Source organism: Natrix helvetica (genome assembly GCF_964273705.1).
Source record: "Natrix helvetica genome assembly, chromosome: 3".
In the NCBI taxonomy this organism is placed as follows: domain Eukaryota; kingdom Metazoa; phylum Chordata; class Lepidosauria; order Squamata; family Natricidae; genus Natrix; species Natrix helvetica.
This window is the reverse complement of record NC_138549.1, coordinates 96,486,254-96,512,129: the sequence shown is the minus strand read 5'-3', so window position 1 is coordinate 96,512,129 and position 25,876 is coordinate 96,486,254. Positions and strand designations below refer to the sequence as shown.

At 40.3% G+C, this 25,876-nt stretch overlaps 1 protein-coding gene across 2 annotated transcripts in view; it reads right to left on the bottom strand.

The window, feature by feature from the left end:
• ADGRL4 (adhesion G protein-coupled receptor L4) overlaps positions 1 to 17,900 on the bottom strand; it is a 132,096-nt gene extending 114,196 nt beyond the window's left edge. The window contains exons 1-3 of one of the 2 annotated variants that reach the window (XM_081949602.1): positions 17,484 to 17,900; positions 17,327 to 17,383; positions 16,110 to 16,274 (exon numbers count right to left, since the gene is read on the bottom strand). In XM_081949602.1, coding sequence (XP_081805728.1) covers positions 16,110 to 16,274; positions 17,327 to 17,348 — 187 coding nt within the window. In that variant the 5' untranslated portion in view covers positions 17,349 to 17,383; positions 17,484 to 17,900. Of the gene's footprint in view, positions 1 to 16,109; positions 16,275 to 17,326 lie in introns of both variants that reach the window. The other variant, XM_081949601.1, reaches the window with a different exon arrangement.
• Positions 17,901 to 25,876: the final 7,976 nt, after the last annotated feature.

Genomic DNA, 25,876 nt, shown 5'->3' with positions numbered 1-25,876 from the left:
TGCACAAAATAATGAGGTACTTATTTTGATGGGATGGGGTACAGGATTCAAATGCTGAGGGGAATTGCCCTGCTTCTTGGCACCCCATTAGATAAAGAAGGTTCAATGCTGGTTTAGGAGAGATCTGAGACAGTGTGTTTCATTTAGTGGCTACTGAATCACAGGGGGCAGTGAGCACCTAATCTTGGAACCTGGTTCTGAAGTCATGACACTTTTCATCTTTCTCCAGCAATGTTTTGAGTATTGCTTCTGGTGTTTCATCTCTTAAATCTCATTATAAAACCAAGGAGCACACCAAGATAGAGACCTCATTAGAAGTAGTCTGATCTAGGCTGCAGGGATTGCCTAGGCCAAAGTGCCTGGCAGGTCTGGGAGAGTGGGGAACCAAGATCCCTTTAGCCCCAAACAAGGGTGGCCAGTTGAATAAACCCTCTCTATATTTATTTATGTCTTCATCAAATTTATATGACCACCCAGCTCACAAAAGCTTCACATACTTCTCACAAGTACTACGTTTATCTCTAAATGCTTCTTGAATTACCATTTACCTTTTGAATCCAGATCTCCCAACAGCTCTATTCTCCAGTTCCCTTAATCCTTTACAAACTTTCCTTGGAAATAAATTCTCCAGTTTTTTTCCAAAAAATATTCATCCAGACCATCAGCAAATTCCTTCACCATCTTAATATTAGCCCTTAAAGATTTAATGTCAATAAATATTTCCTCTTCCAGTCAATCTCTGCACCCAGGTCAAAACAAGAACAAGCGCCAATGGGTTCAACTTCCAAAAATATACCCCAGTCCAATGTCTATTTCTTAAACATCAACAAGCCTCAAAAACAATTAACTGGCAAAAGCAGATAAAAGAGCCAACAAAAGTAGAGAAAGAAAAACAAATATGAACAACAGATAAGGAGAAGCAGACTTAATAACACCAGTGTTGTATTTGTATTATCTATATTTTGATCACAGAATTTTCCAGAGCCATTGCAAACAATACAGTGAATTGATAGTCCCAAAGTTAGGGGTTGCTGATAGGAAATACAATGCAGTGTAAGAGAGTAGATTTTCACTTATTCATTATAAGCCTAATTACTACTATTGCAAGTGTAGATAAAAGGTTAAGAACTACAGTTAACTCTCTGCGTGTGTCCCTTTGTGTTAGTGTTGAGTCCTGGTGACTGGACAAATTCCTGCAGCTTTCTTGACAATCATTTGGAAGCGGTTCACCCTTGTCTCCTCTCCAAGGTCACTAGCTGGTTTTGTGCATAAATTGAGATTAGAATTTATGGTCTCCTGGTTTCTAACTAGGTACCATGACCACTACTCCCAAAAGGATGTAGAGTTAATGCTAAATAATATAAATTAATATATTTCATATTGTTTCTCTCTCTTTATAAATACCAACTAGTATGTTGATTCCTTTTTTTTAATAGAGGATGTGACATAGCCAGGGTAAACTTTTTACTATTCTCTTTTAATATGTTGTATTTTATTTTGGATACAAGACAATGTGCTCCGCAGTTAGAATCATCATTTTCCCCTTGCACAAGTCACAATTTCTTTCCAAGAAATCCAGAATGTCTATATAAGAAATATGTATTAAATCAAGAAATATGCTAGTCACTGCAAGAGCTTATGCCGACTCTTAAAATAACTTGTTTAGATGGCTGCCCATGTGAATAGCTTTCATTATGAATAAAGCATCAGACCTTCACATATCCACCCAAGCTATTTTTCTAAATTGCAGCACCCATTACACAGCTGCCTCTAAAATATACAAAGATTGGATTCAAATGTTTGAAAGAAAATAACCATTTATTTAAAGGGGAGGGGGGGAGAACTTTCAAAAAGTTTTTTTTTTGTTGCAAAAACAAGAGTTTGGTGTCTTGATAACAAATGTCCAACATTAAATCATAAAAAAGACCTGAGATCTCATTCTGTTTATGTTACAGAATGCTGTTCTGTATGTATTGTGCTGTCTGAGTTTAAGTTTGTATATTTGCAGATGATCTAAACTATGTTCTAGGTTGTTTTCATATACTCTTCAAAGATTGACTATGCATTTCTCTCCATAAATACACATTTCTAGGTAATTCTTAAAAACAAGATACTCAGGCACTTCTAAATGGTATATATGATGGGGTATGGTTGGGTTTTTTAAAAAAATGTAAAGGCAACATAAATGAACCTGAATTTAGTTTTTCCCTTAGCCTCATTGACTAATATGTCCTAATTTCCATTTTGGGGGGCAATGTCCTCCTATATACCATGTATTTTAAGGGGTAATACATTGGCATTTGTCACAACAAAGCTATGTCTCTGATATAAATCACAGGTCTATACAAGAGAATTTCAGATTATGACAATAGGTTTCTCTTCCATTTTCATGCATTGTTTAAAGTTTAACGCTGCTGCCATATTGCCCAGTTATTAGTACAGGCCAGCAACCAAACGTCCTATAAGATCTACGTACATGAAAGAAAACCTTTGCCAATTACTTACGTAGAAGTTAAAGTGACTGCTACTGGTGGCACAGCAGCAGGGGAGTTGTCCAAAGAGAGGACATTATAGCCATAGTCCTAGTTAAATAATCTAAATCATCTACCAAGTACTATATTAACATGACCAAGAAGAAAACCACTTCCAAATTAATTATCTGAAGATAAAGCATTTTAAATGCCTTATCTATTACAGGTATTAACTGAGAGCAGGATTCAAGTTGTCCCATCAAATATAGTAATTAGAGAATCAATTCATGGATTTATTTGATCAAAACAAATAGAAACTAATTCTAGGCAAAAGTAATCATGTCTTTCTAATTTTGTACAAATGCATTTTAGGAAAAGGATTCTGACCCAAATAAAACATAATGATTAAAATAGACTGTATGGTGACAGTCTCGTGAAGAGTGAATTATAAAAGCATAACCAAGATCAATATTAAAAACAGACACACACACACACACACACACACACCCACACACACACCCTTAGATTTTCAAGGGTGTAGGTATGCTGGTCTTGTTGTATTTGGGTCTTTTCCCATGTAAGATTGAGATTGTCTTGGCAACGTTTTAGCAAGGTCTCACTCGCCATATTCAGGCTGGGTTTTGGACTTAAAGCTTAAAGTATATATATATCGTGTTTCCCCGAAAATACAACCTGTCCTGAAACTAAAGCCTTGCCCCATTTTTTGCATGGGCAAAAATATAAGCCCACCCCTGAAAATAAGCCCTCTGGACAATCCCCCCCCTCCAGCCAGGCAGAGTACCGCTCGCTGACCTAGCGGTATCCCGAAGGTGCCAAGCCACGGGAATGAGGTGGGGGCAAAGGCGCTTGCGTTGCTTGGTGCTTTCAGGGTACCACTAGGTCGGTCAGTGGCGCTGTGCCCAGCTGAAGAGGGGGGGTTGCTGGGCATCTGCTCTCTTGCGAGAGGGCTCCCGAAGAGCAGGGCACAGCCTCAGGGTCGAATGGCTGTGTTGCGCTGTCGCAGCAGCAATGAAGCAGCCATGAGGTGACCAAGCTTATGAGCAGCCGCCTGGCAACCCCCCTTTCCAGCCGGGTACAGCGCCACTGACCGACCTAGCAGTACCCGGAAGGCACCAAGCAACGCGAGCGCATGTTCGCCGCCCTCTGCCTCCCGTGGCTCGGTGCCTTCGGAATGCCCCTAGGTGAGTGAATGGGGCTCTGCATGGCTGGAGAGGGGAGTTGCGCATTGGCTTTTCCGCTCCCCGGGCGAAGGACATCTCCGCTGCTGGTGCCGTCCGCCGCTTGGGTTTTTTTTCAAAGCATGGAGGACGGATGCCACTCTGGAAGTACGCTCTATGGTTGTACGATCCAAAGGGAGACTCCCTCCAAAAACCAAGACATGGAACAGGACAACGGCATCGCCCTCCTCTCTTACATCAAAGGCACCATAGATAAAATCAGCAAAATTCTCCACAAACACAATATCAAGACAGCCTTCAACACTGACCAAAAAATAGCCAACATCTTAAGAAACCCCAAAGACAAAATCAAGCTAGAAACCAAGGAGTCTACGAAATACCATGCAAAATCTGCCCTGCAACATACATAGGACAAACGAACAGGAGAATAAATGCATTGCAAAACACAAGAATGCAGTAAGAAAAAAAGAAAAAAAAACTTCATCCCTTTTTCAGCACCTTAAAGCTACAGGACATGAAATTAATTTTGAAGGAACCAGGTTAATCTCCAAAACTGAACACTTCAACAAGAGAATAATTATGGAAACTATCGAAATAGAGAAACACCCCCACAACATGAATACATGTGACAATACCTCCCGCCTACCAGATATCTGGATACCAGCCCTAGTCAACAAATGAGCCCCACCCACCACTCTGGCCGTTACAACATGAAACAACAATGGACACACAGCCAGCGCCAATCAGCACCAATCTACCAATCATGATACAGCCACACAACCAATCATTCCACTTACTGAAACAAAGCCAGCCCTCCAAACCCCACCACCAAGATTTATAGAAAGACAGCAGCTCCGACCACGCTTTTAGCCTAAAGCCCAGCTTGAATATGGCAAGTGAGACCTCGCCAAAACATTGCCAAGACAATCTCAATCTTACATGGGAAAAGACCCAAACACAACAAGACTATATATATAGTACATAATAATCTTAACAATATAAATTATGTTCAGAATATGCTTAAAACATATTATATTGAAATTTTATTGTTCTGCACGTTCCACCCACAATTGTCTGGAAAACACTATTATGTCAATACAAGGTCATCACAGAAGAACCTACTCCTTAGATAATAAAGATATTTTTGGGTTTACTCATATTCTAACAAAACAAAGCTTTAACTAATGTGCTTTTAACGCTAGAGTTAATGATGTATTCTGTATTTTTAACATGACTGCTAACAGTGAAACGAAATACTAATCCAAACTATAATAATCCAAACTATAGCTTCTTAGCACCTTCTAATTAAAATCTAGTGCCTTTTAATTCAGTTAATGGACTACTGGTCTAAAATAAATTTAGCCTAGCAACATGCAGGATACTGTACAAATTCTACAGATGTCAATATCTGCAGTGAAGACCTAATGGGACCCTTCTTTTTAAGATTAAAACAGGTTGTCCCAAACATATTTAACCCCTTACTCATTAGCAAGTTCAAGAGAGACAATTCTTGAATGGCTTATACCAGATGCTGAGTAATAGCTATGCAATAATATTACATGAGTAAAGCAACTAATGAGAATTGATGTATCAGTCAAGCCATCCACTAGGAGACTGTGAGTTCTAGTCCCATGTTAGGTACAAAGCCAACTGGATGACAGCCAGTCACTGTCACTCTATCCTGGGAAGCAGGCAATGGCAAACTGCTTCTGAAATTTTGTCAAGAAAACTGCAGGGACTAATGCTGGCAGTTGCCAGGAGTCAATATTAACTTGAAGACTCCCTAGCAAACAAATAATTTTTTTTAAAAAAACTAGAACTTAATCTGCTACATTCTGGATCAGCTGTATGATAAGCACAATCCTATATAAAAGGCATTGCAATAATCCAATATAAGCAACTGAATCAACAATACCAGTCAAAGTCAGGTCAACCTTTCATGCATTGTAGATGGTACAATAAAGGACTTCTTAGCTTAAAACGATTGCTACCAACCTGCCTTCCATCGACAACCTGTATACTGCAAGAGCCAAAAGGAGAGCTGTGAAAATATATATAGACCCCTCACATCCTGGACATAAATTGTTTCAACTCCTTTCCTCAAAACTATGCTATAGAGCACTGCACACCAGAACAACTAGACACAAGGACAGTTTTTGTCAAATGCCAAAACTCTGCTAAACAAATAATTCCCTCAAACTGTCAAACTATTTACTAAGTCTGCATTACTATTACTATTAATCTTCTCATCGTTCCTATCACCCATCTCCTCCCAAAGTTTATGACTATAACTTTGTTGCTTATATCCTTATGATTTATATTGTTTCCTAGTATGATTTGATTGCTTATTTGTTACCTATGACTATCATTAAGTATGGTACCTTATGATTCATGACAAATGTATCTTTTCTTTTATGTACACTGAGACTACATAAGATAAATTCCTTATGTATTCAATCATACTTGGCCAATAAAGAATTCTATTCTATTCTATTCTATTCTATTCTATTCTATTCTATTCTATTCTATTCTATTCTATTCTATTCTATTCTATTCTATTCTATTCTATTCTATTCTATTCTAACTATAACAGTATCATTCCATGCAGTCTTTGCCAATTCTACCCTGGTTTACAACAGAGGAGCATAAGAAGGGAATTGTTGGCTCAAACCAGCAATCCATCATATTCTGTTTCCTTTTTCCACCCAGATTTCTAAGCGAAGCCCATACGGAAGACATGAAAATATCAGCATTTTCATATGATGATTGGTATTAACAAATTATCTTAATGACCATTTGTAGCCTATACTGTACTGGCAATGCACCCATCAATCATAAAGCTTCTCTCTAATGTGGAGAAGTCACTTTTTCATTGTGACCAAATAAATGCAGTTAATGTGTGTGATGGGTTTTTAAGTTGCTAGCTGTTTCCATTCAAAATCTGTTAGAGTGGATTTTTTTAAAAACAAAACAAAACAAAACAAAAATGCAGTTTCAATCAAAACCAGCTTTCATCACCTATGAAAAATAATATGATTCAGCTTTATGGCAGCTTTGAACAATCAAGCTATTGTTTACCACCTAGGGACTTGAGAGTGATATTGCTTTAGCTATTATGAATGCATTTATTGCTTTAAATAAATACATTCTTTCTGAATCTCTTATAATTGCCTGCTCTTTGGGGATTCTGTCACTATGATCCAGCCTTACTGTGGAACATTATATTTATACTTTGCCATCATCCATCCTTCTTTCTCCCCTTTCAGAAGTGTCTCAATCAATTGTTTTAAGAGTTTATTCTCAGTGTATTTTTATCTTTTCAAAACTCCTGACTACATTCCCCTTTTTCATTGCTTTCAAATGTTTTTTTATGGTGGCTTCACTATATATGATTTTATTTACTGTAAGGTGCTGAAGCTGCACTGCACAGTAGTGGTAGATGAAGATGCTATAAGAGAACTGTTACTATTAATATTTGAGCATTTTAGTCAATCATGTAATTATAATTTAGACATTCTATAAAATACATTTTGCTTTTCACCCAGGCTGCTCTCACTCTGCAACTGCAAATCTCAATGGAGAAGCATAAGAAAACTGACTGGCATGAGAAAGTTCAATGAAAAAGTTGATAAAAGAGGAGATATATGATGCTGTACAATCCTCAATATGTTTGTTTGGAAATAAGTCTCACTTAGTTTAACAGGGGCTCCTTTTAGGGAAGAAGGTTGCCTTAAATCATGTATATTTCCTTTGAGCTACAAGTTATGCCTGCAGAACAGAAGTGGAATATCTTGCAACCTCTATGTTTGATCAAGGGCAATATTGTATGAATTCATACAGCATCGGATCCCCAGTTGGAATAGGATCCCAACCTGGCCTGAATCTGCTCCAATAATTTCAAGCATCAAAAGCAAAAGATTTCAAATGAATGCTGGAAATCCAAAAGTAAAGAAGGGACCTTTTATCACTTATGATGGACACGTAAGAAAGCAAAGAAATATTGGAGTAGGATTCACATCCTAATACAGAAGATTCTCGAAGTGAATGTAAAGATAAAACCAGAAACTTTTTCTTTGGACTTAATGGAAAAAAACTTGGGGAAAAATGGAACATATATAACCCAGATTAAGCCAATAAAATCAGACTTGAAGTCACCAAAGTCCTCTGCAACTCTGCAACCCAGAAGCAACCTACATAAAGAATAACAAAAAGCACTCACCAACTTGAGGAAAGGACAACATAATCATTCTCCCAGCAGACAAAGGTAATGCCACTGTGGTGATAAACACATCTGACTGCCAATCCAAACTCTCCAACCTACTCCAAGATCTCGCTTACAAACCTCTAAACACAGACCCCACCACCTATCTAGAAAAAACCACCAAATCCAAAATAAAGCCTCTCCCATCAGTGAAGAGATCCAGCAAAGAATCATCCCCAGAGAGAAATCTTTCAGATGCTCCAAACTCTATGGCCTCCCCAAGATTCACAAAGAAGGAACACCACTCAGATCCATAGTCAGCTCCATAGGCTCACCTCTACAGAATCTATTTCTTGCCAAACAACTTCAGCTCTACACAGAATCCATCACCTCACATGTACAAAACTCAGTCCACTTCATAGAAACAATAAAGAAACAAAACCTATAACCCAGCAACCTATTCATGAACTTCACTGTCATATCCCTCTTCACCCAAGTGCCTATAAAAAAAGTCTTGACAGCTATCCAAAACAACCCCCCTAAACACATCCTAGATCTGACCACCACTGCCTAACCAACACATACTTCATCCCTAATGGACAAAGATACAAACACCCCTTTCACCTGTCATCGCAAACCTATACATGAAACATTTTGAAACCAACACCTTAGATAAATCTGAACACAAACCCAAACTCTGGCTTAGATATGTAGATGACACTTTCGTAATTTGGCCACATGGGAAAGAAAAACTGGACAACTTCCTCACACATCTCAACAGCCTACACCCCAAATTACAATTCACTATGAAACCCAAAATCTTAGGAAACCCCATAGACCAGATCCAGCTAGAAAACTAAGGAGTCTATGAAATACCATGCAAAATCTGCCCAGCCACATACATTGGACAAACTAATAGAGAATAAATGCACATCAGAATGCAGTCAGGAAAGAAGAAAAAACTTCCTCCCTTTTCCAGCACCTTAAAGCAACAGGACATGAAATTGATTTTGAAGGAACCAAATTACTCTCCAAAACTGAACACTTCAACAAGAGAATAATTATGGAAGCTATCGAAATAGAGAAATACCCCCACAACATGAATAAATGTGATGATACCTCCTGCCTATCAGACATCTGGAAACTAGCCCTAGTCAATAAACGAGTCCCAGCCACAAAAAACGACACAGGACCCAGAACAACACAGGACACCATCACCAATCACCCTCACCAAACATCAATTCCATCAACCAATCAAGATGTGACAACACAGCCAACCAATCCGTTTAAAGCAATGAAGCCAACATTCCACACACCCCCACCTATATTTATAGAAAAACGGCAGTTCCGATCACACTTTGCTCGCACAAGAATAAAGCAAAAGGTACCAGCCTTGGCTGCAAAAGTTGATGGAGTTAGCAAAGATGGCTAAACCGACTGCTTTGATTAAGGGAAAAAAAACACCATTAGCTTTGTTTCTACTTGGGAACTGCTACTGGACTTTGTACTTGAGATGGAAAAAAATGAAACTTTGATTTTGGGTTTAAGATTAGATAGATAATAGAAATGGCTAGTTTACACTATTGTGTAAAATTTAAAAAATGAGGTTTAATGTTATTATCTTATTCTACTGCACCAAAGGGAATTGGAAGTCAAAGCCTTCGCTTCTTTCCCCCCTACCTTTCCTATACTTTTCCCTTCCCTTTTCCCTTCCCTATTTTTTCTACTATTTTCTTTTGTATTTTTTGTATTTTATATTATAAACTAAAAGAAAAAGAAAAAAAATCTAAAGCAGGGGTGTCAAACTCACGGCCCGCAGGTCAGATGCGTCATACACTGGTAATGCCCATGCCTGGTTTAGCAAGGAGAGGAAGTTGCAATATATCACGTGATGCCACCGTGACAATGCAGGTTTGACACCCATGATTTAAAACAAAAACATAACAATCTTTTAACTGTGTATGGATTCATCTTTTCTAGCTTCCCATCAGCTTAGCTTATTGAGAATTGTGTCTGATTAAATGAAAAATCTGAAGTTTTGTTGTTGCATAACAGTATCGTGAAATGTCCTTGAAACTCTTCCCTGAGTTTACAATTATGAAGGATGAAAGAACTTGTGATAAGCATGGCTTCCTCAAGCTGCTCAGATAAGTTGAAATACAATTTACATAGAAACCATACCAGCAGAGCACAGAGCATTTTGCACCAAATTTCACTTTGCATTTCTTAAAGAATGAATTATGGATAAGAGGAAATATTCAAGTAGATCAATGAATCGATTTCTGCTTTCTGTTATTTGGCAGACTTGTATGTTAGAAAGTTTAAGAGTCTTTTGGTATAGTAAAGAAGGGTTGGGAGGGATATTGGCAAGGGCGTCTGCAGGAATGGATCAATGACATCAAAACAGTGGGTACAATCAGGGTGATCAAAGCTCTGTCCCTTTTTACATGTGGGTGATGCATGGAACACATAATATAAAGGGGTGGAGCTTTGATCATCTGGCTGCACTTACCAGTTTGATGTACAATGCCTCGGGCTAGACTTTGCCAGAACCAGACTGTAACCTGAGGCTAAGGCATAGTTAACTAAGATAGACATTCAGCCGACATATTTCTCATGCTAGAAATATCATAGCAAGTACTATTTAGAAGCTATTTCATACCAATGTCATTTTTCTTTAGAAGGAACTACTTTTAATGGTAGTAGCCATCCAATGTTAATCAACAGAGGTAACACTCTCCTATCTTTCTCCTTTTAAAATTTTCCTGGAAAATCAGTGATTTTTAGGAGTATCTGTTGTCCAAGCACATTGGAATGAAATCAAGTTAGAAAATGTAATCTTCTGTTGTAATTCATCTTCTCAACCCTAAACAGGTTTAATGGTGGTGTGGTGGCTCAGCAGTTAAGACGCCAGGTTTGTCAGCTGGAAAACTGGCAGCTCAGATTTGAGAGCAAAGCACCACATGATGGGGTGAGCTCCCGTCCTCACCTCAGCAACTAGCAGTTCAAAGGCATTCAAATGCAAGTACCATATTTTTCAGAGTATAAGATGCACCAGAGTATAAGACGTGTCAAAATTTTGAAGAGATAAATTAAAAAAAATTTTTTTTGCATTGTGCAGACCCCTCCCACAACCCTGGTTTTTTGTGAAAATGGGCCATTTTTTGTCAAAAAAGGGCATGCATAGCCTTTAGGAGGCTTGTAGAGTGCTCCTGGGAGCTGAGGGGCTGGGGGGGGGGGTGAGCAAAAAACAGCCAGTTTTTCATGAAAACAGGCTCAGTTTTTGTCAAAAGAATGCATAGCCTTTAGGAGGCTTATAGAATGCTCCTGGGGATGGGGGAGAAATTACCCTGTTTTGTGCTCGTTTCTGCCCTCCACAGCCCCTAGGAGCACTCTATAAGCTTCCTAAAGGCTATGCACGGCCATTTTGGTGAAGGGGCGTGGTTTCAGGAGGCAAAAATGCTGTATTCAGTGTATAAGACACACCCAGATTTTCAGACTCTTTTTGAGACTCCAAAATATGGTATATAAATAGATACCACTTTGGTGGGAAGGTATGGTGCTCCAGGATGTCATGCTGGCCACATGACCACAGAAATATCTTCTGACAATGCTGGCTCAATGACCTTGAAAAAGAGTTGAGCAATGCCTTTGGCAACAACTAGCAGACTAAAAATCACAGGAGGACTCCTTAGACAAGCATAAAGGACATATTTTATAGAGAAGATTTTGACATTAACCAAGGAAAACATTCTAGAAGTTAATACAAAGAGGGGAAAAGGGCAAAAGGAGCTTGATCTTTTTGATATTAATAATATTTGCTGCAATATATCTCTGGTTTCAGCACATTTTTTCAATATTTAGGTTTGTGAAGTGAGAGGCTATATAAATATGGTAAATAAATAAATAAATACTGCCAGAGATGTGATAGAAATGATTGCAAAAGAGAACAGAAAACTAGTGCCCATTACTCACTAGAAACAGGAGACACCAACAGCTAAGTCCTGAAATGATTAATAATTATTTAAACAATACATTTGATGATTACAGTACAAATATGCAATTTTCATATGCAAATAAGATACCTAGTTTCAAAGACATAGACTGAACTATCATATTATCAAACCCCATCATATTCAGTTCTTAATATTTTTTAATGTTCAAGAACTGAAAGAATGTTACTGGATCTGAAAGCAAAGGAATTTTTCACACATAATGCCAATGTCTTTATTGTGTAGGTCTCATGCATTATATTGTCATTTTAGAATGTATACTAAATGTTGTGACATTGGTTCTCTTAAAGGATAGCCTGAGTTGTAGAATTATATCTAAACAAATACAATTGCTTTTATTTGGGAAGAGAGAGCCTAAAGCTTTTCAGAGCTATAACTACATGTGAATTAAAGTAAGCCAGACTACACAATTCTTGATATCTAGGAAAACTGCTTCTGTTTTTCAGGGGAGATTGATTTGTTTTGTAAGAATGAAAATTGTGGTTCATATTTGCAAAATAATATTGTGCTATTTGTGTCTCTACTCTCCCTGTTTTCTGGGCTCAATTGAACAAACAACTTTGCTTCATTGTCCTGACATATTTTAGAAAGTTTAAAAAAACCACTATGATTCAACTACTAGTTGAATATTCTGCACTGTGCTATTCCTAGGGCAAATTGGCAGTTGGCAAGTAAAAATATAGGGGATAGTAAAATAGTAAAGCTACAAAACAGACTGTATGCCAGCCCTTTTTATCTCTAATATGGGAAAAAGGAAGGGAAAAATTCCAAACAATGCATTTCATTTATCTTCTTAGTCACCCTTAGGTATCCAACATTATCCAAATTGTTTTTGGACAAGGATTATAAATAGCACCAATTCTATTTTTCTGCAATTTTCTACAAAGATTTGGTTTACATTTGAATCAAATATAAAACTGTAATTGTAATTTACAGAAATGGTTCAATCTTCAAATGCAAAGCCCTCAACTGATTCTTTCCACCCATTTCCACATCTTGTTTAACTTCTTTCTCTTCCCTCTCTTTCCCTTCTTACATACCCAAAGGAGTAATAGATCACCACCAAATATTTGAGTTTGTTGCTTGAAATTAACAATGAAATTACAGTAAGTGAAGAGCTCTTTGTGAACCTAAACTACTGAACTGCCTACAAGTAATTTAGTCCCCTCTGCATCATTCTGCACATATGGTGGAAAAAGTAATCTTAATTTGATTATGGATTTGTATATGTGTTTGTGTGTGTTTTATGAAAGAAAGAGAGTGCACATATTGCTGTATGCATGTGTTCGTATTGAAGATCAGACTATATATGTGAACATTCCCAGGATTCATATTCTGGGGAAGGGAGAAAGATTTTAAGAGTTATTGCAGAAGCCCTAGAGACCTGGCAGCAATTTAACTCCATGATTTTTAAAAGTCCACTTGCTGCAAGGATAATAAAAGTTATATGGTACTCAAGCCACTTCCTATCACTGTCATTCTTGAGAAAACAGATTGTAGTTCTAGATTGGATCAAGAGTTACTGAAGGAGAAGTTCCTAAAGCTATTTTTTGCAGATGTTTTCTGCAAAAGGAAGAGGTGATAGAAACATGGTGCTCTTAATAGTTAGTTAATAATCTGATTGTTAATAGTCAATTTATAATCTGATAAACAATGAATCCTGGGAGGTGAAGCATAAATGACAAAGATTGGCTCCCAGCCACTTCTTTCTGCTCAAGGAGAAATGAAACTTTACTCAGGATGCATTTCTCCTGCTTTTCCCAACAGTTAAGAATTAGATTTATGATTGAATAAGCTTAGAGGAAATTAAATTGATAACTTTGATCTTTTCTTTACCATCATAAATTATTATTTTTTCCAAAGGTTGAATTTTATTTTTATAAGCAATAGCTCCCGTGGCTTCTTTGATTATTCCAATAAAAAAGTGCCAGAAATAGAGTGGGAAAAATGAGCATTTAAATAACATCATTAACAATATCATTAAAAACTAGCTATTACTGAACAGGTGCAAAATTGTTAAATTGATGCTAATAACAGTAACAGTGAATGTTACCACCTATCTAACTAATATGGTTTCACTGTGGGTGCTATTTGGGGAACTGAGATTCCTGCGAGCACATGAAAATGAATCTGTGTTGATAGAAGAATAACTGCTAACAAAGATTATCAATTAAAATGAAGCCAGCATTTATCTCTAGAACAGTAAAAGCCCTCTCTATGAAAAAAATGAACTGGGAGGGGGGGCACAAACCACAGTATCTAACATATCATTAAGTCAAAGCATTGTTCCATATTTTAGCTTCAAGCTAATTATTATCCTGACTATCTTTTAATCCTTCTAAGATCTTATCCAATTACAACAAGATAGTAGATACGTTCTTAGAAGACAGAAAATATTAACCCCAAATCGTTACTGCCTTCAAGAAACATTTTTTTCTTTTAATTTTAAAGTGCTCTATTATCTAGTTCTTAGACATAATATTTCCTTGCTGTGGGAAGTGTTTCTTTTAGTTAAAATATTTCTTTTTTGCATTCCAGCACAAAAAGTTCAAGGAAGCCAACAAAAAGGAAATAAAGAAGACATACCCCTAACACAATAAAACATCAACATCTCCCTATGCCAGGTCCTTGGGAAGAAGTCAATAAGTGGATAAAAATGCCAAATCCAGTCTGAACATCTGGTTGGCTGTGCGATGAAATTAATATTATTTATTATAATTCTATTTTAATTAATATTACAATGGTAACTTTATTATCCTAGATAATAAAATTGGGAAGGATCTGATAATAAAAAATATAGTCAGAAATTTTGCATGCTGTTTTGGGGTACTCTTCATTTGAAAAGCTGCATCTTCGTATATCCCAAATATACAACAACATTCTCTGGCGTTTTGTGAGTTTAAATTGGAATCTGGTTTTCTATTAATGGAGGAGAGGATTGATCATACACGTCAAAACAATTAGGTAAGACAGCAAAAATGCAATATATTACTGTAATCAATATCTTGAGAAACACCACAGAACAACATTTATTACAATTTGATAGAAGGTATCATGAATATAAACATGAGAATGAACATTAATTTGCCATCTGTTGTATTTGCAACAGATTATTTTCTATATTTGTTATATGTGCTTGCAATATGCACAAATATGAATATTTAATTTGTGTTTTTATGTTGGCAGTTTAATAGCTGTAATAATGACACGTTGAAAATGTGCACAGAATCAGAGGCCGATATTGCTATCCTGTAAAAGCTTATTCAGTAAGGCAGAACTTTACTGAATAGTTTGGGAATAGTTTGACAATAAACATGCCTAGGAGTGACAGGTTAAGCGTTTATTAAAACTCAGAACCACAGATAAAATCTTCCATTAGCACCTAAAACCTAGAGAGAAATCAACAAATAATTATCCCTCTCCAGTGGTTCTGTCTCCGTAGCTCTCTTCTGAAAGTTACTTCAAAGCAAAGTGACAGTGAGTAAGAACTTTGCAGGTGACAGTTGAACAAACAGGATATAATTTCCAGAAAACTGGCATTATAAAGTATAATTTTTATTGCCATTGGATTTTTCGTCCAGCTAACAATCGACGACTGTGCTAAGTAGTATGTGGTCCAGTCACAGTTTGGAAAACCTTATGCTGCTAATGCTTGTTTGTCATGAGCTGCAATGGCATCACAACACACTACCTGAATTCCAGAATTAAGGATTTATTAGCCAGGGCATAAACCGTACGAAATGCATAATTTCAGAAACAAACTACATGATACAGCTGTACACATTCTCAGAACAATTCAGAAAAACTGCTTTAGGTTTTATAGGAACATAACCTCCAACAACCGCCCTGCCCCTCCATGCCTTACCAGTTAAAGCAGCCACATTCCCTTTTGGCCTTCTGAGTGAGCCTGAAAATAATGGATGCTGTTGCTTTAAGACATTATTTAATTCTAGTGAATTAATGCCTGAAACAACAGTATCTCTCCCCCCCCACACACACCAGGTTTGCATGGAAATCTAAAAAGTCTGCTTTAAAAACAGGTAACTCCTGGCTTTCTACTTGGGCAGGATTCAAAGCCTGGGAGTCGCAAAAGGATCCATAGCATTCCTATATTGCCCATGCAACCTTCATATATCTACATTTAGTGTTCTCCCATATGATGCTTGATGTAATTGCAAGGCTGTCAAAACGAGGAAAAGTTATCAAACAAAGCTTAGCATCTCACCATAGCAACCACTGTTGCCATCTGCATCTATCCCAGGTCCAGTGAATCCTGGGCTACAGTAACAACCATGGATTCCATTGCGAACTTCACATTTGGCATGCTTGTGACATGGGTTGGCACAGTTCTGGAGGCTGTAGCAACTATCCAGCAGGGTGGCAAGAAACACTACAGAGATTGAAAAGCAACACAAAACGGCTGATGTTAAGAGTATAACCACATGCTGAATTTTTAAAACTAGCTCTACTTCAATCAGTTCGGGACTTACTAGTAGGAACCTGAGGCATCCTATTCCCAAATGAAAAATTACATCCCCACCACTAAACTTTTAAAAGCTCTGCTTAAAAATAGTGATATATCTGAGTAAGCATTTGAAAATATTTTTGTTGGGAATGTTTTATTGTCTCTGTCATATTTTATGTTGCTCTCCTTTCCATGCTATCGTAAAAATTCTTCCCTTTGTTTTATATACACGTGTGAGTATGTGTGTATGGGTGTTTATACATGTGTGTGCATACACATCTCTCCACACTTACATATATAAATATATGCACATGTTTGCTTGTGGGTATTAATATAATGAAAAAAGAATGACCAGATCAACAGTCTGATTAGCAGCAGTCAAAAACACACTCAGAGGGATTTACTCCCAAGTTTTTTTTTAAACTATAGCCTAATGATCGAGAAGTGTTCGGGTAAAACCAATTTATACAGGAGAGACCTATTTACCTACAAAGTGCTTTTTTGGATCACAGTCCTAATATACAAGTATAAGATGAATTGCTTCACAAAAATCAGAAGCTGCTTTCTTGAATAATGATAACCAAAACTACAATAATAAATATATTTTAAAGGTTAAGATTAAATAAGTTTGTAAATATAACGTTGAACTGGTTCATATTATCTGTGGCATTATTATACGTTATGACTATTCTTTCATGCAGAAAATGCATCTTTTTTTAAAAAAATATATCTGTCTATTTATAAGCAAATAAATCTTCCTCGGCTGTGTTTTATTACAGTACAATTTCTCCTCCAAATTCAATGAGAATGAATCCATAAGGGTTCTTGCATGCCAGTTTTTACAGATGCTAAATATCTGTTGCACTTGTCAAATGTAGCAACTACCATAAAGGGATTTCTCAATTGTTATAAGAACCTTGTTTCTTTCCTAACTCTAATTTAGTCTTAATCTTTATTTAGAAAAGGAAATCACCTACCTAAAAGCAAGAGAAGCTTCATGGATGTTGCTTCTACGAAGTGTCCAGTTTCAAGTTCTGTCGTTACAAATGAAGGAATCTTGTTGGATGTCGTATGTTCATGCGCCCAAAATCCACACATGCTAACAGAAGACAAAATCCTTGCAAAGCTACTGACCTTACAATGACATGTATGCTCTTCCAGATCTTTTAAAGGGCAAGGTAGAGTCAAATGATGAATTATGAGTTGGGAGATAAAAGAAAAGCGTTTTATAGAAAGGCAAACCGAAAAGATGAGAATGTCAAGATCAGCATGGAAGGTAAGTACAGATGTTGTGATGTTAAGGGCTGTGGAAGGAGTTGTAAACCAAACTTGGCCTTGGAAGACTATGAAGAACAGATCTGAAGTAAAAGCAGTGGCCAAACCAGGTGCTAGCTTATCTGTCTTTGTCCAAGGCAGTTGAGCATATCAAAACTCTAGTATCCCAAAAGCTTGTGAAGTCTGTCTGCTTCTGCCTTGTTGATGGCTTTCCTTGAGTATCCAAAATATCCCAGCTGCTACATAAACATTTGTCACTTTAAGAGCAGCAGTATAAGAAGGAGGTACAGGAAATCCACTAAGATTTCTTTTGTGTGGAAAACAAAGATGTAAAGCTCTGGAAGGAAGTAGGCAGGAAACTGAATGTGCAGCAAAGAATTTCAGGGACAGCAGGGAAACCTACACAGGGAGATATAAGTCAAAACCCTAAAGGAGGTGACATCACAATAATTTAGGGATAAAAGAAGTAATAAAAGAAACTATACTATGCAGTGGGGAAGTGGGAAACAAGAATTTTGTTAGACCAAACAAAGAATGGTGAAAAAAATAATAATGCATCCCCTTTATCTCTGATATGTTATTTCCTGTTAGAGTCTGCATTCGGTGTGATTTCTTTGGAAGCTTGCTATAAACCTCTTCCAACATGATGTTCTTTAATGTCATTCTCTACATAAGGAACACCTCATTGTTTCTGTTATGGCATCATCTTCCAAGGCTTTGATTGAATGGAAGCTTGACTACAAATAAGCTTTAGTGCTCAAGATTTCTTGAGAAAGTATTTCAATGTTTATCTAAAAAATGCTATATAATATCAATAATGAGGTGAGTGCAGGCCTTCTGTGTGAAGGCAGATGGCCATTTCTCCCAAAATAGACAATTGGGTGTAGTTTAAGATAAGCATAAAAGCTGTGGGAAATCTTACTCTGTATTCTTAAACTGCCTCTCATTTTACTTTGAACAAACTCTTCAAAAGAAATTAAATCCAGAAGTTCTTGGCCTGACAGACGTGTCAACCATCACTTTTGTGATGCTCATGGGAAAGGATCTTTCCCCTTTTTGGCGGGATATACACCATCCTTACTCCATTGAATTTTGCTTGTGCTTCTCTACAAAAGAAGTCCACAGAAAGGAAAGCAGTTTTTTTTCCCTGTTGCCTATCACTCTCCTGCCATGTTTTGTTCATTTAGGGATAGTGTATGCAAGTACCAATAGAAATAAATAACACCAGAAAGGCTGACAAGATGTAGACAGAAGAATTTAATGATCTCACAGATGTCCAATAATTCTATTTTTTGATACCTACCATACCAGGACAATGACTGAATGAAATAAATGCCCAGACATATAAAACCATGTAATAGGAGAGTAATTTTCTAGTTTGGTGATGTTAGGAAAAATTCACTAAACAATACAATGGGTGCCAATATATATTTTTAAAGATCAAAAGCAGACCCATGGGTTCTTCCAACTTTTAAAGCTTTAAAATACTTGTGCTAGTAGTAAGTAGCCTCCTGCCATAAATTCCAGTGAAAATGGATTCCCGAATTCACTCCCAATAGGACTGAGACAGATGAGGTTCTTTTTCCATCTTATTGTTTTCTGTCTGGACTGTATTTCATTTTACAAGAGATTTATAAATAACTAGACTCTAAACTGTTTTAAGAGGCACCTTCCTCAGCTTGTTCAGTTTTACACAAAAAAGGTACATCAAGCTGTCAATCACTTTTTGGGTGAAGAGGTATTGTTACTTACACATTTATCAAATGGACTGATTCCTCTGAAACTTGTCCTTTCACTGCTTGTTATATTTAAAAATGTGTTCTATAATTCAGAGAAAGGAGTATACATTTGTATGTTTCTGCTTGAGAATATTTCCTTATATATTGAGGTGCTTCCTTAGATGAATTTTTTAATGACTATTTATGTAGACATAATGGGACTCTTCTAGGCACAAGAAATTTACAACCTTCCAATTTTACATTTTAAACAGAAAAGGACTTGAGTGGCTCTTATTATTATTAAAGTAACCAGAATGTGATGGTCACTTTTGCATGGAAAGGCTATAACATATGTGTTTTGTCCCGTGATTCCAATGAATATGCAGATCCAGGCTTGGCTGTCTTCCATGACTAATTACAAAGATAAAGCCACCCCTTGGCTGGGAGCCTAGAAAGTTCTCTTCACAAACACAAGATAACACTTACAGAAGGCTTTCACAACGGCTTGAATATGGACTGTTGTCTCCTGCAAAAATTCCCCTCCCTTCGCTCCAATTATTATCTCTTTGGGAGGGGCCACACCCTTAACCAGCTGTCCCTACTTCCTTCTATAAGTCTTCTCCACAGCTGTTCCTGTCTCCTATCAATTCGACGTCTACGCACATCAGGGACAACCTCCCTGCTCCCTGACTCAGATGCCACCTGGTGGCCAACAGGCTTCTCTAGTTCCTGCTCTGACTCCAAACACCCTCCAGAGTCTTCCTCATCCTCCAGAGCAGTCCCATAATGGTCTGAGCTGTCAGGGTCCACCAACAACTCAGCTGGCCGCTGCTGGACCACAACAATATGCAAACACTAATAGTCAATTAGAATTTGTCTTTCTTGGCTAGAAAGGAAGCAAAGATATTTCAGGAGATCACTGTTCAGGTATTGAGCAGGAAATAATATTAAAGCAAAATCCAGCTGTTGCCGCAGTAGCAGCATTTATCCCTGTCAATGAGCTTTCCCCATTTTCAATATCCCCACCATAAAAAAAATCCAAAAGACACAAACAAGGACCAGAAATCAAGATGAGGAAAGTTGTGACTTCCTGTTCACAAGAACTGCATTGAGTAAACATTGGCATAATCAGTCCCTGCCATTCAGGAAGAAAGCCTTAGATTAATCTCTGCTTGATTCAGTTTGTAGTGTGTGCTATGAAGGAAAATTTGTGTTCCTGAGTTTTTTCATCTATAACAAGTCTCACTTCATGTAACAAAGCAGGAAGAAACATGTCCCTTCACCTATCCAATTTCTCTTTTAGTTAACATTCATTCTCGCAACAGATCCCATCCTTTCTTTAATTTATTACTATCTTTCCACCCATATTTCCACATCGTCCATCCATTTTGTCATTTTAGTAAATATGTTATCAAGGTGCACAAATTCATTTGCTGGCTGTAATTTGTTGCCATCTTGGATAATTAGAATTGTTCACTCCATTTCCCTTGTCATATTTTAAAGCTATATTTCACCATCATTTATATGACTGACAAAAAAGAAGAAGAAAGAAAACTGCATAAAAAGTTCAGAGGTGGAAAGGAGGGAAAAAGGAGTTTGATGGGAAGTTTAGATGAGCCAAGAAGGCAGGAATGAAAGGTGAAAAGCAGACAGGAGCAGGAAAGGGGTCAGCTCATAAGACTATTAAGGATAATACAAGAAGCTTACATCACATGTAGCAGGCAACAGAGAACTGGCAGAGATGACAATTTAGGAATGTCACAGCACTATCTTAATGGAGGATTATTTTCACAACAGATTACTGGCAAACCTGAATGTTGAGGGTATCAGCAGGAACCTGGAGAAAATGAGGTTGCAATAATCAAGGATGAACAGGATGATGGACTTGACAAGTTTTATATTTTTGTGGTGAGAATGAAGAGGAAATGGAAGATTTTAGAGACATTTGGGAGATAAAACCACCTGGATTTAGCGATCATATCTACCAGTATATGAGGATAAAGAGTCGTGTGACACCTGAGAAGGGACCATAGAGTATGGGAGAAAAACATGCTTTCAAAATCGGCTGTATTATCAAGTTTTTCTTATGACTCTTCCTGTGTGAAAAATCAGAAAATGTTAAGCTCTTCTCTGTAATCAAATAGAGTAAATAAGAAGCAAAATGCTAAATCTGCATTTCATTAAGGATATAAAAGACTTTCTAATCATCACTTCAGCCAGCAGTAAATTTGAAAGTCTGCATTCCAACTTCACAGTGACACAAATTCTACTGCCAAACAAGATTGACTAGTGTTTATCTTTTCACAATCAATAATCTGCAAAAAAAGAAAAAAAGTGCCAGGGAAAAAGTGTGCTAGTGGAAGTCATATGCAGTAACATTTGCATTTAAAAAGTCTGCATAAGGAAAATGTCAAAGTAGGGAAGCTGGGTGAATCGCATTAAAAATATTTCTTGAGCAATTTACTTCAACTGTTACATAAATTATGGGCAGATACAGGAAAGGTTTCCATATGTTATGGAATATTGCATACATAAACTTAAATTTAAATGTAAGGGTTTTTTTTCCCCAAAAAAACCAAACCCATAGAATACAATGGCTGGCCAGCATATAAAAACCAAGCAAGCTTTTCAGAGATTTGTGCATTCATTTCAGATTTGCCAGTTCTATGTTTACTTAGAAATGATCCCCAGTATATTTAAGTGTAGAACATTGTATGCTTATTCTTCAACTATCAGAAATGCATGGTTTCTGCATCAGTATATTCTATGCTTTATAGCAAGGGTTTCCAAACTTGGCAACTTTGAGATTTGTAGACTTCAACTCCCACAATTCCTCAGCTGGCTGAAAACAGAATAATTAGAGGGATTTGTTGTCGGGGAAAGTGTCAAAAAAGTCCAGATGGCACTTGTGACCAGAGAAATAAAAGCTTGCCCCTTCTGAACATTGGACATGTGCAAAAACATGTGGCACATATAAAAATGGGGCAGGGCATCATTTTGGCTGCCATTTTGATTCATTGATCCCTTGCGTACATCTTGCAAACAGTAATGTCATTGACTTTCCTCTCCGTATTGTATTCTTTCCTCCCCGACTTACGACCGGGGAATTCCCCCTGTTGTCAGCCAGCAACAGCCATGCTGCGCCTTAGCCAATCAGGCGCGGCATGGCTGAAGGCGGGCTGATCTGATCTCTTGATTGGTTCCTCGGCCTGACAGCTTTCCCTTAAATAGCTGTCAGGCTAAGGAACGTAGATTCTCTCCTGTATTACTTGACATTGCTTCTTGTTAATAAAACAGAGTTGGACGTTCCTCTTTGTGTCAAGCCTCGTCTTTTCCCCACACTTCTTCACTGGCGACGAAGGTGGGATCTTTCTGAGGCGACGACCCTGACGGAACCCGACCTCTTTACACAGCCGCTTGAGTTTAGCTTCCCGAGCCGCACAACTTCAAGCCGCAATGTCTTCGCTTCCACCGTTCGCTCCCTTCGGAACCGAGGGAGAGGGATGGACGGGATTTTTGGAGCGATTTGAGTGCTTCCTACGAGCCAACGGGAAACGGGGTATCCCGATGGAGGAGAAGTGCAGCTTCTTCCTCAGTAGCTGCGGAACCCCGATGTTCAACGCCGCCCGGGCGTTGGCAGCCCCAGTGCCAGTCCACGACCTCGACTGGGACACGCTGATGACCAAGCTGAAGGGACATTACGCCCCGACCCCATCGAAAATTACCAGGCGGTACGCTTTCCGCCAGTGCGTCCAGAAGCCGCACGAAGACGTCAGCCAGTTCCTCCAGTCCTTGCGGACCACAGCCATACCCTGCGAGTTCCCAGACTTGGAGGACAACCTGGTGGAACAATTCGTGAGCGGCATCAGGGACCGCCGGCTGAGGAGGCGTCTCCTGGCTCGGCCAGAAATCACCCTGTCAGAGGCGGTCGCTGAGGCACAGGCGGCGGAGTTGTCGGAGCAATCCGTCGCTGAGATGGACCGCCACCCGTTTCAATCTTCCCCAGCGCAGACCTGCCTCATTGATCAGCTGGTGCCCATTCCGAGCCCGGCTGAGGAAGAGGAAGAACTTGTGGCTCGCCTGGCAGAACTACAGAGACGCCGCAATCCGCGACCTCCGCGCCAGATTGTGACAGCCTGCCTGGGCTGCGGGGGCAGCCACGACCGGTCAGCCTGCCCATTCCGGGCATCCATCTGCCGCCGGTGCTCGAAAAAAGGGCACCTGGCCCAAGTTTGCCGAGCTACGCTACCACCGCCGCCATCCCAGGGAGCCACAGGCCAGCAGATGACAGCCGGACCGCAGCAGCAGCCCCGCCGCCAGCCGCGCTCGAAGGCCAGCTGTTACACCGTGGAGCCAGGACCTGCAGCAGCCGCCCCTGCAGAGGCGATCTACCAGGCCTCCGCAGGTGCGGACAGAATCAAGGCGTCAGTCCTCATTGAGGGCACGCCTTGTGTAATGGAGGTGGACTCCGGCTCGTCCCGCTCCTTAATCGCCTGGGCTGACTTTCAGAAACTGTGCCCCGGCGTCCTGAAACGCCAGCTGTCTGCTAGCCCCGTGGCCTTAAGGGACTATCAGGGGTCACTTATCCCAACCCTGGGCTGCCACACAGTCAGGGTTGAATACGGGGGGTTTTCGGGGTGCCTGCCAATCCTAGTGGTTGAAAAGCCCCTTCCCGCTCTATTGGGGCTAGATTGGTTCCCCGCCCTTGGTCTCTCCGTACAGGGGGTGCACTCCATCTCAGACACGCCCCCTGACGTAGCTGCTGTCATCTCCGCCTACGCGGACGTCTTTGACGGCCAGCTGGGACTATACAAGGGCACCCCCATCTCTCTTAATTTAGATCCCCAGGTTGCTCCCATTAGGCTGAAGGCCCGCAGGGTGCCTTTTGCCTTAAGGGCCAAAGTTGATGAGGAGATTGACCGCTTGTTGGCGCAGGGTGTATTGGAGCCTGTTGACTACTCGCGTTGGGAGACCCCAATAGTGGTCCCTGTGAAAGCCGACGGTTCCATACGCCTCTGCGCCGATTTTAAGTCAACCATCAATTTGGCCCTTCAGGCAAACCCCTATCCAGTCCCTGTCGTACAGCACCTGCTCCACTCCCTGGGGCAGGGCTGTATTTTTGCGAAACTGGACATGGCGCAGGCCTACCAGCAGCTCCCGGTGGATGACGAAGCGGCGGCTGCGCAGACTATCGTCACCCACCGTGGGGCTTTCCGTTGCCGCCGCCTCCAATTCGGCGTTTCCGTGGCCCCGGGGATCTTCCAGAGCCTCATGGAGCGTTTGCTCCATGGGCTCCCTGGCGTTGTACCCTATTTCGACGATGTCCTGATCGCTGCATCCAGCCGCTCAGGACTCCTCGAAGTACTGGGGAAGGTCCTCGACCGTTTTAGGGGCGCGGGTCTCAAATTAAAGCGCAGCAAATGTTCATTTGCTGTGCCTAAAGTGGATTTCCTCGGCTTCTCCATTGATGCCCACGGAATCCACCCCACCCCTACTAAAGTCGCAGCCATCAAGAACGCCCCCACCCCCGCCTCTAAGGCGGAGCTGCAGTCGTTCTTGGGGCTTTTAAATTTCTACGCGCCATTTTTGCCGCACAAGGCGTCACTAGCCGAGCCGCTGCATCGGTTGCTCGACCGATCGGCAGCCTGGCGCTGGGGCAGCCGCGAAGCGCATGCGTTCGCGGCTGTCAAAGACATGCTGACGTCAGAGGCAGTCCTAGTCCAATATAGTGACAGGATGCCCCTGACTCTGGCGTGTGACGCCTCCCCCGTGGGTTTGGGGGCGGTCCTGAGCCACGTCCTCCCCAACGGCTCGGAAGCCCCCATAGCTTTTTATTCCCGGACACTCTCTCCAGCGGAGAGAAATTACAGCCAGATCGACAAGGAGGCTCTGGCTGCCGTGTCCGGGGTTAAAAAGTTCCACGAATACCTCTACGGACGGCATTTCACGCTCTTCACTGACCACAAGCCGCTCCTTGGGCTTCTGGCCGGTGACCGTCCGACCCCTCCCATTCTGTCCCCCCGGATGACACGCTGGGTAGAGTTCCTAGCGGCATACTCGTATGCCCTAGTCTACCGCCCAGGCAAGCAGCTGGGGCACGCTGATGCCCTCAGCCGCTGCCCCTTGCCCGTCTCCGATCCTCAGACAGTGCCTTGCCTGTCTGTTTTGGCCATTGCAGACCTGGCCTTGCCGCTCTCTGCGGGCGATGTGGCAGCAGCGTCTCTGGCCGACCCCACCCTCTCCCAGGTGATGACCTGGGTTCTGCGGGGGTGGCCTGGGGGGCCGGTGCCCGACGGCCACCGCCCCTACAAGGCCAGGCAGTTAGAGCTGTCCCTTCACAGTGGGTGCCTCCTGTGGGGAGACAGGGTGATCATTCCACCCACTCTGCGTGACCAGGTGCTGTCTCGCCTCCATGAGGGCCACCCTGGCATAGCGCGCATGAAGGCATTGGCGCGCAGCTATGTCTGGTGGCCCCGTCTGGATGACGAGATAGCTACCTGGGTTGCCAGGTGCTCGACCTGCCAGGTCTCCCGT